Source organism: Pristis pectinata, chromosome 3 (assembly GCF_009764475.1).
Source record: "Pristis pectinata isolate sPriPec2 chromosome 3, sPriPec2.1.pri, whole genome shotgun sequence".
Lineage (NCBI taxonomy): Eukaryota > Metazoa > Chordata > Chondrichthyes > Rhinopristiformes > Pristidae > Pristis > Pristis pectinata.
In genome coordinates this window covers 49,001,453-49,014,497 of record NC_067407.1, presented here as the reverse complement: position 1 = coordinate 49,014,497, position 13,045 = coordinate 49,001,453, and the positions used below count along the sequence as shown (strand labels likewise).

At 40.5% G+C, this 13,045-nt stretch overlaps 1 protein-coding gene across 1 annotated transcript in view; it reads left to right on the top strand.

Annotated features, from left to right (window-relative positions):
• The window catches only part of LOC127567759 (receptor-type tyrosine-protein phosphatase beta), a 63,335-nt gene extending 50,365 nt beyond the window's left edge, over nucleotides 1-12,970 (top strand). The window contains exons 18-27 of the mRNA XM_052010764.1: nucleotides 699-959; nucleotides 3,522-3,776; nucleotides 5,371-5,631; nucleotides 5,731-5,991; nucleotides 8,565-8,825; nucleotides 9,949-10,209; nucleotides 10,866-11,126; nucleotides 11,256-11,510; nucleotides 11,701-11,961; nucleotides 12,939-12,970. Of these exons, the coding sequence (XP_051866724.1) occupies nucleotides 699-959; nucleotides 3,522-3,776; nucleotides 5,371-5,631; nucleotides 5,731-5,991; nucleotides 8,565-8,825; nucleotides 9,949-10,209; nucleotides 10,866-11,126; nucleotides 11,256-11,510; nucleotides 11,701-11,961; nucleotides 12,939-12,970 (2,369 nt within the window). The remainder of the gene's footprint in view (nucleotides 1-698; nucleotides 960-3,521; nucleotides 3,777-5,370; nucleotides 5,632-5,730; nucleotides 5,992-8,564; nucleotides 8,826-9,948; nucleotides 10,210-10,865; nucleotides 11,127-11,255; nucleotides 11,511-11,700; nucleotides 11,962-12,938) is intronic.
• Nucleotides 12,971-13,045: the final 75 nt, after the last annotated feature.

Below are 13,045 nucleotides of genomic sequence, written 5' to 3'. Positions count from 1 at the left end.
TTGAAAAGGAATGAGGATTACCCCTTGTAATTACTCCAATAGTTGTAGGCAATTTATTGAAAAAAAAGTACATTTTACATTGTTCAAAATATAGCCAGGTGTTTTGGCAGTATCTTAGTGAATACTGATCCTGCAATCCACCCTTCTCTGCAGATTGACACTTCTGACAGTACAACCATTGTTACACTTTAAAAAATCTGCTGTAGTGTTGGGGTTGTAAATACCAGTGAGAGCCAGGCTGGAGCAGTGGAGGCTGAGAGGTGATCTGTTGGAAGTGTATAACATTATGAGGGACTTAGATAGGGTGGACAAGCAATATCTTTTTCCCATTATTGAGTGATCCATTACCAGAGGACATGCGTTTAAGGTGAGAGGGGGTAAGTTCAGAACAGACGTGAGGGGTACGCTTTTTACACAGAGAGTGGTGGATGCCTGGAATGTGTTGCCTGATAGGGTGGTGGAGGCAAGTTCATTGGGGGCTTTTAAGAGGAGCTTGGATGGGCACATGAATGAGAGGAAAATAGAGGGATATGGGCATTCTGTTGGTAGAAGGGATTAGCTATGTTGGCACAACATTGTGGGCCGAAGGGCCTGTTCTGTGCTGTACTGTTCTCTGTTCTATGATTGTCATAACCGTGCATTTTGAAAGATTTGTTTTGTAGTTATTTCCTCCTGGTTTGTGTTTCTGTACTTTGCAGCCCCATGTGCACCTGAGAACATTTCCACCAGTCTGAACTGTGACACAAAGAGTACATCAGTGACCTGGGAGAAGGCTGATGGTGCCATGTGGTACATTACAACAGCAGAAGGACAAGATGGACACATTTCACTGTGTAACACTACGGGGACAAGCTGTGATTTTATGGACCTGCACTGCAGTCAAAAATATTCAATAACTGTAACAGCAATGGACGGTTACTGTCAAAGTATGAACACTTCAGTGTTTGAAACTGAGACAGGTAACATTCCTAATGTTTCTGATGTGTAAAAAAGATTACACTACTACAGAAGAAAGAACTGTTCTGAGAGCTGGAAAGATCACTGTGATTAGGTGTTTATGGAGACATTTGTGTTCTCAGTGTGACCTCATACAGTGGAAATCTTGTGTGGTCAGAGGGTTTCTGTCTGATATTTAACATTGGTGCTGTATATACAACCACAAGATCCCTTTGTAAAATAGAAGGTATTCTCCCCTTCTTCCCCTCCACTAAAAGTAGCCTCTCTAGGCCCTTGCAATTGAAAGTCCCAAACAAACATTGCAGTCCATGTTGAATTCAGCACCTCAGAATCCAAATCCAGTGAAAGTATGATTACTGGCAATTCCTTGTTTTCCTGGTGGCCAAATGGATACAATGGCCTAATGAAATTCAGTCAGTAATTAGAAATTAGAGAAATTAGCAGTTCAAGCAGCTTCTGTGGGGAGAAAGAGAGAATGTTTCAGGTCAATGACTATGTCACTACCTAAATAACAATGTTGCAGAAAATGCAGATTCCACAGTATCAGGTCTCTCACACAATGGGCCGGATAATCTGATCCATTTCTCCTTCTGGGGTCTCACACATCCCTCTTAGCCACTCCCACAAATTCTGAGCTTCATGTTGGCTGCTTCTGTGGCTTCCAGCCAAAGTCTTGCTGGATCCCAGGATCTCTCGACTCCCTCTAGGCCACTCCTGGGATGTGTCTTCTGCCCAATCACAGACTCGCCCATTTCTGTAACGCACCCAGCAAACCAAACCAATCTCATAGCTGGACTGTGTGATGTCCATTGAAAAAGACAATAGTTACTAAAGTAAAACAATCTATAGACATTATTTTTATGTATAAGATGAGATTTTATAGTTTATGCTATTTCCTCCACAGGAAGGAATATGCCTACTGGTTTTTATGGATTACCACATTTAATCAAAGTAAATGTTCCTTTTCCACATTCTTCTGCCTGAGTGCAACTCACATCTTCTCTAGGGTCTTATCATTGGCCTCTCTGCAGAACCGGGAAAAGTTAGAAATGAAACAAGTTGTAAGCTGCAAAGAAAAGGGGGAGGAGACCGAGAGACTAGGAGAGACTGAGTGACACAAAGTAGTTACAGTGCAGATTGTAAGAAGGTGGTAGAGATACATCTGGAAGAAGTGTGACTAGGAGAAGACAACAAATCAGAACTACCAGAAAAGAGGGAAAAGATTCTCTTAGTTATAGAGTGATACTATAACTTAAAGGAATATACTGTAACTCTCGTTGTATTTGAAGTCAGGATCAAGTTTCCAGCATTTATCCACAGTAGTTTGCATTTGAAATTTCCGTTGTTCTTGTGCACGGAAACAGGCCCTCCAATGTCCATGCCGACCATCAAAAACCCATTTACAATAATCTCACACGAAACCCATTTTATTCTCCCACAGTCCCATCAACTTCTGCCAGATTCTACTACTCACCTACTACAAGGGCAATTTATAGTGGCCAATTAACCTACCAACACACGTCCTTGGGATATAGAAGGAAACTTGAGCACACGGAGAAAACCCACATGGTCACATGCAAACTCCTCTACTGCTTTTTCAGATTTCAGAGTCATACAGCATGGAAACAGACCCTTCAGCCCAACTGGTCAATGCCAACCAAGGTGCCCCATTCAAGCTAGTCCCATTTGCCAGCATTTGGCCCATAACCTTCTAAACCTTTCCAATCCATATACCTATCCAACTGCCTCTTTAAAAGTTGTTATTGTACCTGCCTGAACCACTTCCTCTGGCAGCTCATTCCACATGGATGGATTTCATTTTTTTCCTCCTATTTATAGCTCTTCTAGATATACCTCTACTATTCTCTTACAGCTTATTCAAGGTCTCCTGGAGTCCACCCTATCACACATCATTCCTTTGTTCTCTCTGCCCCTTCCTATTTCTTCTGCAACTTAGAACTTGTTTCTGAGTTATGATCAAACATCATCAACCTGAAACTAGCATTTTCTGTTTTTAGTTCAGAGGTAAAGTCTGAGGCTGTCCACTTTATAAACAAGAACGACGGAAATCTCAAATGCGGACTACTGTGGATAAATGCTGGAAACTTGATCCTGACTTCAAATATGACTAGAGTTCTATTCCTTTAAGATTAAGAGGTGATCTGGTTTTTTAAGAGGATTATAGGATTTGTCTGGGGAGATAGAAACTAATTCCTGTGGTGAAGGAGTTCTGTGCAAAGGGGAATCCGTTTAACAGGAAGATCCTTCAGGGATGAGGTCAGAAATTCTAATTTCACATCAATAAAAGTGGAAATCAGGATTTCTCTGCCCCATTGACTTGATTCTCGATTAATTGGCATTTTCAAATTTTGATAGATTCTATTACATGGGGATATTGAGGGAAATGAAAACAAGGTGCAAATGGATAATTCTTCCAGATCAGCCTTGATCTGATTGGCAGAACTGACGAGGGGCTGAATGGCCTCATGCTGCCCCACTGTCCGACATCTGCCATTGAATTACCCCACTCATTTCAGTAATTCATGTCTTTCTTTCTCTCCAAGCCCCTTGTCCCCCTCAGAACGTACAAGCTGATTGTGCTGCTGTCACTGCCTTTGTAACATGGGAGCCGAGTAATCTCACAGTGTGGTACAGTGCGACAGTGGAGGGGAGTGATGGACACATGGCCGCCTGTACCACAGCTGAAACAAACTGTCTCATCCCAGATCTTCACTGTAGCCAAATATACAGCATCTCTGTACTCGCATTTGGTGAAACCTGCAGCAGCCTCCAAAGCTCTAGTTATGAAATTCACACAGGTAAAGTAGAAAGAAAGTGTCTCTTTATATAACACCTTTCACCTCCTTGAGATATCATGGCAGAAATTGCAATGAAGGGATTATTTTGGAAGTGTACTCACTACAGAAGTCAGGGCAAACTGAGCAGCCAGGCTATCCACAGTGATCTCTGAAGAACTGCTGTTGAACTGAATTACGTGATTAGAAAAGGCAGATCCCCAGTGACACATCAATGCATACTTATTCAAAAATGTTCTACAGTATTGTTTAACTGGAACAGACTTTACTGTATGCTATTATGTGTAATGTAATCTGCACTGCATCGAACAATAGCCATTGTAGATTATTCCAGCCTTCTCATTTTAAATTGTCCTCCTGCTAAATTTACATTGGGTGGGTAAAGTTAAAATTGCATGCAGTGCTGAAATATACAGAGGTGGTATGCAGCTACTCACTGTTATAGCCAGACATCGGAGTGGCCAGTTGTCCATCTTTCTGATGTGCCTGCTTTAACAAGCAATTGAGCTTAAACTGAACTGCCACAAATCACTGTCTGTCAACTTAATCACTCCAGTCTGTGTCTTGGAGCTCCCATTCCTCAGTATGATGGCAGGTTGCTCCCTAGATGCTACAAGGGTGCAGTCCCATGCTCCATTGATTTCATTCCCAGTCAGCCTATGGTGCTGCAACCTTCACTTGTCTCTGTGGATTACAGCAATTCTTTATGGATTTTGGAATCAGAGTCCTTCTAATCCTGCCAGGCAACATTGATGCAATGATTCAACACTCAGGAAAATCATTTGGAGACTTAGGTTTCAAACTAGGTGCCATCCATAATGACCCAAACTCTCGACCTGGAATTCCTTTTGATCCAATGTGGTTGGACTGGTAATTGGTATTGGTATTGGTTTATTATTGTCACTTGTACCAAGGTACAGTGAAAAACTTGTCTTGCATACTGTACAGATCAATTCATTACACAGTGCATTGAGGAAGTATAGGGTAAAAACAATAACAGAATACAGAGTAAAGTGTCACAGCTACAGGGAAGTGCATTGCAGGTAGACAATAAGGTGCAAGGTCAAACAAGATAGATTGTGAGGTCAAGAGTCCATCTCATCGGATAAGGGAACTGTTCAATAGTCTTATCACTGTGGGATAGAAGCTGTCCTTGAGCCTGGTGGTATGTGCCTTCAGGCTCCTGTATCTTCTGCCTGATGGGAGAGGAGAGAAGAAAGAATGACCCAGGTGGATGGGGTCTTTGATTATGCTGGCTGCTTCACCAAGGCAGTGAGAGGTATAGACAGAGTCCATGGAGGGGAAGCTGGTTTCCGTAATGTGCTGGGCTGTGTCCACAACTCTCTGCAGTTTCTTGCGGTCCTGGGCAGAACAGTTGCCGTACCAAGCCGTGATGCATCCAGATAGGATGCTTTCTATGGTGCATCATTAAAAGCTGGTGTGTCAAAGGGGACATGCCAAATTTCTTTAGCCTCCTGAGGAAGTAGAGGCGCTGGTGAGCTTTCTTGGCTATGGTGTCTACGTGGTTGAAGATATTTGAATTCAGTGAGATGCTGGCAGGCAGTGGATGTTAATGTTTATATTTCCTTTTCCACAGCACCATGTGCCCCAGATGAACTCATTACCAACGTGGATTGTGACTCCAATAGAGTGGTGGTATCTTGGGGAAGGACTGGTGGAGCGATCTCATATGATGTAACTGCAGAAGGAAGTGATGGACACATACACTCACACAACACAACAGAGACACGCTATGAAATGCTGGATTTACACTGTGGGCAGTTCTATAACATAACAGTAACAACACTGAGTTATAGCCGGCATGGCATTTCAAGTACTTCCGTCCAAATCCACACTGGTAAATAACATTCAGCAAGGAAGTAATGTTGATGTTTAGTTGTTGTGTATATTTACAAGACAGCAAGAGAATTGATATTCATTTGTATTTCCTAAACAGCACCATGTATTCCTGAGAACCTAACAGCTGAGCTGAATTGTGATTTGAATGCAATATCCTTCTGGTGGGATGAGACTGATGGAGCAAAGTTATACACCGTGACTGTTCAAGACAGTCAAAGAGTTGTGGCTTTATTCAACACAAGTGATACAAGGGCTCAAATCCAAGACCTTCAGTGTGGTGAATATTATACAATCTCCGTTCTAGCAACAGATGACATCTGCAGGAGACCCCAGGATGCAGTGGTGAATGTACATTCAGGTATTACTCATTTCTTTAAAGCTTTTTGTGACAAATTAGCAAATGAAGTCTTGCATTCCACGGGCAATACATCATTGTGTGTTTATTAATTGTCCTCATATTAAACATTTTTCAAAATATTATATCTATCTCAATTCAAGACTTTTCCAATGATCTAATGGGAGTAATGTTTGTTGCTGTGAAAGTTCTGATTAATGGAACCTTTTCCAATATTACTTGTATAGGATTGCAGCATTTTCTCACATCCAAGGTAAGTGTATTTCTAAATCAACCATTGTCTCTCCTCACCAAGAAAATGCACAAAGTTATTATTAGAGATCATCCACTAGATAAGCATTACATCTTTGCTCCAGCCAGAAGTTAGGAAATCCTGAGTCTAATATGGTCATGTACTTAAGGAAATGAATATTGAACTCATCACCATCCCTACCTTCCCCAGTGTCTTTATGTCATGGAATTCCCTCATCCTTGGTGTCATTCCACTAAAACTCCTCTGCACCCTGCCCATGTTCTTTGCATGCTTCTCAAACTGTGATGCCCAGAATTTAACAGGGTATACCAATAGCGGGCAGTAACCAGAGACTTAGAAAGATTCAGAATTCTTTCCTTGCTTTTTTTACCACCTGGAGGAGAATTCTTCTCTGGTCACACACTGTACGCATGTGAGAAGACTGGCTTGTCACTGTTATTCACAGGTTTGGTAAGTCAAAGCTATTCAACTAAGAACTAACACCAGTGCATCAAGTCACAACCTTCCCCAACCAATCTCATGTGCACTAAATCTAATGGGCTCTCCTTAACCTAAGCCACTGGGCATGAGAGCCACGGCATAGGTTGGATATTGGATTTATATTCCATATGACCATAACTATTTGTTTTAATTGAATCAAATATGCAAAGATGTGGTCAATGAAACTGAATGGGCAGAGTTGATTGCAACCAGCAGTCAGTGCTTTAGGGTATGGTGGTGAATGGTGGTTAAATTACCAGGTAACTCATCCAGAGGCCAGGACTGACAGCGCAGGAACGGCTGCTCAAATCCCACTTTGGGATATCCCATCTGTAGTACTGAAGACTTGGGTCCCGGAGCTAGCTGTGCCACTTGCCAAGCTGTTGGAAGGTCTTATCAACAGTGGTACTTACTCACCAATAATCTGATGCCCAGTTTGGGATTTTGTCTGGACCACTTGGCTCAATACCTCATTACTGCTTTAGGCAAACATGGAACAAAGCGTTGAATACCAAAAGATTGTCATCAAATCAGCATCTGATCAAGTGTGGCATCAAGGAGTCGTGGTAAAACTGAAGTCGGTAGGCATCAAGGATAAAGTAGGAGTTATATCTTGCACAAAGGAGGATGGTTATAGTTGCAGGATGTCAATCATCCCACCCTGGAACATTACTGCAAGAATCCTCGACCCAACCTTCAATGACCTTCCTTCCTTAAAGTTAGAAGTAGGAATGCTCAATTTTATTTTCAACTCCTCAGCAAATAAAGCAGCCCTTGCTAGCATAGTGTAAGACCTAGACAACATTCAAGCTGATAAGTGGCAAATAACTTTCATGCCACAGAAGTGCCAGGCACTGACCATCTCCAACAGGAGAACCTCTCCACCTGCTTTATGAGAGTATTTCAACAGAACTGCAGCAGCAGTTCAAGAAGGCAGCACACTACCACCTTCTCAAGGCAATTAGGGGTGAGCAATAAATGCTGGTCTTGCCAGCTATGTCCAAACCCTGAAAAATAAATAAATAAATGGGAATCGTTTACCTTCAAAGATTTTTGTAAATACTAAGTTTTCCTGTTCCCATGCCCACTTTAAGATTCTACCATTTATCTTATTGTTTCTCCTCACCTTTCCTTCAAAAGTGGATCACTTGATAACTTTAAGTACTTTGTATGTCCCACTTTCATCCCTCTTGTAACACTATGTCTTACTGAATCAGAATCAGGTTTATTATCACTGACATATTTCATGAAATTTGTTGTTTTTGTGGCAACAGTACAGTGCAAGACATAAAGACATAAAAATTACTATAAGTTACAAAAATAAATAAATAGTGCAAAAGAGGAATAACGAGGTAAATCAGTTTTACTGAAGTCTTTCCCCATCACACTGCTAACTATATGCTATGTTTTGAATCTTCGGCAGACTGTGTATATATATATATGTCTAAAACGTTAATGTATAAAATTGAGTAATGAATGAAATCCTAACTCAGTAGGGGTACCACTACATACTTTGCAGCATGATAAGCAGCCATTACTTCTAAGTACTGTCTGTTAATCATTTTCATAACCGTGCTGGCCACTGCCCTTCAGTTTATGGATTCCAGTTGTGCTAACGATTTTATTATGTGGAATAAATTCAAACTCCAAACTCTCAAATTCAGCTGTAAGATCTCATCAACTCTGATACTTTAACTTTTCAGTGCATTTCCATGATTTTAGTATAACAAATTCCAGTAAAATTATTGATAACTTAGTAAGTTTGTCATTTGGTTTATTTGAATCTACACTGATGGTTGATCCATTGCCTGACACAGATTTTAACTTTCAATCTTATTTTCAGTCCCTTGTGACCCACAGAATATCAAAGTACAACTGGATTGTAACCTCAATACAGCGCTGGTGCTGTGGGACTCCAGTAAAGGAGCACTGTGGTACACTGCCATCGCAGAAGGAGCTGATGGGAACACCATGTCATGCAGCACATCAGAAACATCATGTAGAACACCTATGTTACTCTGTGGCCAATTATATTCTGTGTATGTTGTAGCATCTGACAGGACTTGTAACCATTCTCTGAGTTCAGCAGTTGAAATTCAGACAGGTAATCCATTGTTTTATTGACTATTCCAACATTTTAATTCACTAGTACATTAGAGCAATATATTGACATTATATTATGCAAAAAGTATCAGCTGCACCTAAGTCTTGCTGGTCAACTGCACCATTCAGTGTCTTCCCTTAAGTGTGTTTCCTTATTTTTCCTTAATTAAAATGAATTGCCTGACACTTGTCTGTATGATACTGCATCTGGGACATGTCTGCACACTCCCCAAGCCTGTTTCTGCTCTTCTAGATTTCTTTAAGATCCTACTCACTGTCTGCTATCACAAACATGGTAAGGCAAAAGCTCCCAAGTTAACTGAGTACAAGAGTGGGGCTGTCACTGATATTCAGTGTACCCCATCCAATTCTGCACCAATATAACCAATAACATGGGAACTAAATCTGTGGGCATCATTTTGACTTAGGCTACTGGGCAAGGGCAAACCATACAATCACATGGAAGAGCAGTTTTATAGATTACCTAATATTGTACCTTTGGCTTAAGTACTGAACAAAAGTTGCCCCAGAGTAAAAAAACTGGTGCTGCTCCTGATCACATTGCTGTTTCAATGTTGCATGTTACCACAATTGTTCTAACACCAATATGTCTAACTTTTACAAGCTTCTATGGAATGCTGTATTAAACAACCTGCAATAATTCCTATGCTCTAAGCTTTCACCTAATCACCATGAATATTATCAAACATACCCTGAATTTAATAACTCCATGTAGTATTCAGTGATTAAATTCTCAATAATGCTAACTTAAATTATCAATTATATTGGTTTCCCATATCTGATATTGGATGAATTTTTCCAGAGTTGATCAAGTTAATCTCTCAAAAATATTATATAGTAGTGTATTCCAGGGAGTGCATCAAGGCAACTTCTATACATATGAAATGGCTGCCGTGGCTATCACACAGTAACCAGATCAAATCATTTAGTTTTTGATGCTTTTGCTGTTCCCGTACAATGCTCTTTACATGTTCACAGAAAGAATTAATTAATGGTTTTATTCTAACAGTTTCCATTTCCTATTTGTATATGCACATTTGTGAATTTAAGTAAAAGTATAGCTATTTCTTTATCCATTTTGTTTTTTTTTTAAATTTCTCCAGCTCCCTGCAGTCCCCAGAATGTAAGTGCTCACTTGGACTGTGCAACACACACAATGTCAGTTTGGTGGGAGGAAAGTGACAGTGCAATGTTCTACACTGCCATGGCGGAAGGAAAGGAGGGAGAGGAATACTCATGCAATGCAACAGAAGCAAACTGTGAGATCATAGGCCTCCCATGTGGCCAGATGTTCAATATAACTGTGTTAGCAATGGACAAGAATTGCACCAGTTTACCAAGTCCAGCATTTGAAATTCAAACAGGTAAACATTCTTCCCCTTTCAATAAACATCAACAGAGTGAGCATCAAAAATGCATGAAAAGATTGCATAGCATGATAAAACTATGGATCAATAACCAATACCAAACAGTTAGTAAAATAATAATTAACATAGCTAATCATTGCTACAGCCTCAATTGGGCAGCAGATAATCCCGTCAGATAGAGGATGCCTCTCACTCTTGCTTTAATTGAGCATTGGGATTGGTGTCTTATCTGGTAAACATGTCGCATTAGGAAGGGTTCAACACTCTTTCAATTTGTGGACCTTGCTTTCTAAGTTGTTTCAGTGCTTGTTAAGGTTACAGAAATTTTTAGCTAGGCAATTTTTTTTTTCATATACAGTCCCCCTTGGTTATGGAGAGAAATAGAGGTGATGTTCATGGACTGTTAAATGTACAGTGTTTCCATTGCCATATAGGAAATACTCTAATGAATACCCTCTGCTAAAGTTTAGCCTTAAATAAGATCATAAAAAAGATTGTCTGCACTTTATCTCATTGCTGTAATAGCATAATCTGCACAAATTAGCTGTCTCATTTCCGTACAACGATTGTAAGATTTGATATTGTGTAACTTGTAGTTATATAATATTAAGTTTATAACAGTTTAAAAATCTTTTCTGTGCTTCTTTCTGCAGTGCCTTGTATCCCACAGAATGTGGTAGGTCACATCAACTGTGAAAATAACACCGTCTCAGTGTTTTGGGATCCCAGTAATGGCTCAGAATCATACCATGTGACAGCACAAGGAACCAATGGCCATTGGGCCTCCTGCAACACAACAGGCACTGAATGTGAGGTCTCTGACGTGTATTGTGGACTGTTCTACTATATAACTGTACAAGCAATCCGCATGGAGTGTAACAGCTCTCAAAGCTCTGCTTTAACAATCAAAACAGGTAATTCTCTGAAATATGTAGATCATTAAATTCTACACACATTATGCGGAATGCTGTCTTTTTGTATCTTATAGTTACATGGCTCAGTGTTTTTCCAGCAGGTTCAGTTTATGTATTTTCTTTTTACAGTACCGTGTGTCCCCCAGCATGTTGATGCTTACATGGACTGTGATGCTGGACATATGTCGGTCTCCTGGGAGTTTTGTGAAGGTGCAACATCATACATTGCTACTGCAGAAGGCAACAACATGCAGCAATGCAGCGCCAATGATACGCTGTGTGACATCACTGACCTGTCCTGTGGAGAGACCTACACTGTCACAGTTCGTGCGCACGATGACATGTGTGACACTGCTGAAAGTCCTTCCATCACAATGAGAACAGGTAACTGCAGAGAAGTGCATATCCCATATTACTAATTTCTCTGTCCTTCACACTAACCCTGGTGTCTTCACTGTTAGAATACTCTCCTCCAGAATACATTTGCATTAAAATTTAAACTTTAAAAACAATTCCATAAAGATTAGCAGTTGCCATGCAAGTGTTCTTTATCTGTTCTTTATGCCCTTTTCAGTGTCGTGCATGCCACAGAATCTCAATGTCCAGCTGGACTGTAACACAAACGATGCTTCAGTGTTGTGGAGCCACACTAAAGGTGCAGTGTCTTACTCTGCAACAGCAGAAGGAGGTGATGGGCACACAGTTTCCTGTGAGACGGCCAACAGAGAATGTCAGATAACCGACCTACAGTGTGGACAGGTGTATAATTTAACTCTGACAGCTCTGGACGGTGTGTGTGACACCTCACAAAGCTCTCAGTTTGAGTTCAACACCGGTAGGTGTTTTGTGTGATTTAGTAAGTTTGAACATTAACAGTGCAATTTTTCATGAAAATTTCACTTACAATGCACCTTCCATGTATCAAAATATCACACGACATTGAGAGAGAAAATTGTTAGAGATGCCCACAAAATATCTGTGCTAAATAATATACATGTTTGGATAGGTTGTTAACATCAGGTATGGAATGAGCATTAATTGAGAAAACTGGCCATAGGGAATATATGGTCGGTCCTTTCTATCAGCTACTTTCCATGATCCATACAGTACAAGTGCAGAGAAAGGCTGTAAATGCAACTCTTGAAAGTGTGACAACTGAATGATGTATTGAAATGCAAGTACAGTAAAACCTCAATTATCCACTATTTGACAGTTCAGAAATCCTGATGGTTCGGCATCTGGCACACCAGGTAATATTTGACACACTCCCCCTCAGCTCACCAGGGCCCCGGTTCCTATCCTCTTCTTCTACTCACCAGGGCCCAGTTTCCATGCTTCCCTTCTGCTGACCCAAGTTCCTGCACTCCCTTCTAACTCACCTGGCCCTGGTTCCCAAGCTTCCTTTAAGCCCATAGGAGCAGGGTTCCATTTCTCCCTTCAGGCTCACCAGGCCCCAGTTCCTGCACTCTCTTTAAACTGACCAAGGCCCTGTTTTCTACTTATCCTTTAAACTTACCGGGTTCACCAGAAACATTTTTATAATACTGTGTAACATCCAAAAAAAAGTAAATTAAAAATGCATTGGTGCATTAATAGGAATATAATCCAGTAGTCCAGAAAATCTGCTGGTCTGGCACCACCAGAGCCCTGAGAGTCTTAGAATATTGGACTTTTACTGCAATCAGCACTGAAGGTCCACCAAACTCTTAATCAATTGTTTCTAGAGGTTTTTAGTGTTATTTTCAATAAAACCAGCATCCTCATTGAAGCTGAAAAGTAAAATTTCCTGTTAAGAATTTCCTGTTTCCCCAGTAATTATTGCTTCAGATAGTCAAGTATTTTAAAGGGGTTATTTGTTGATAGAAAGTACAAAAATAAATTGAGCATTCTCACAAGTACAAAAATAATTATGCTGACAA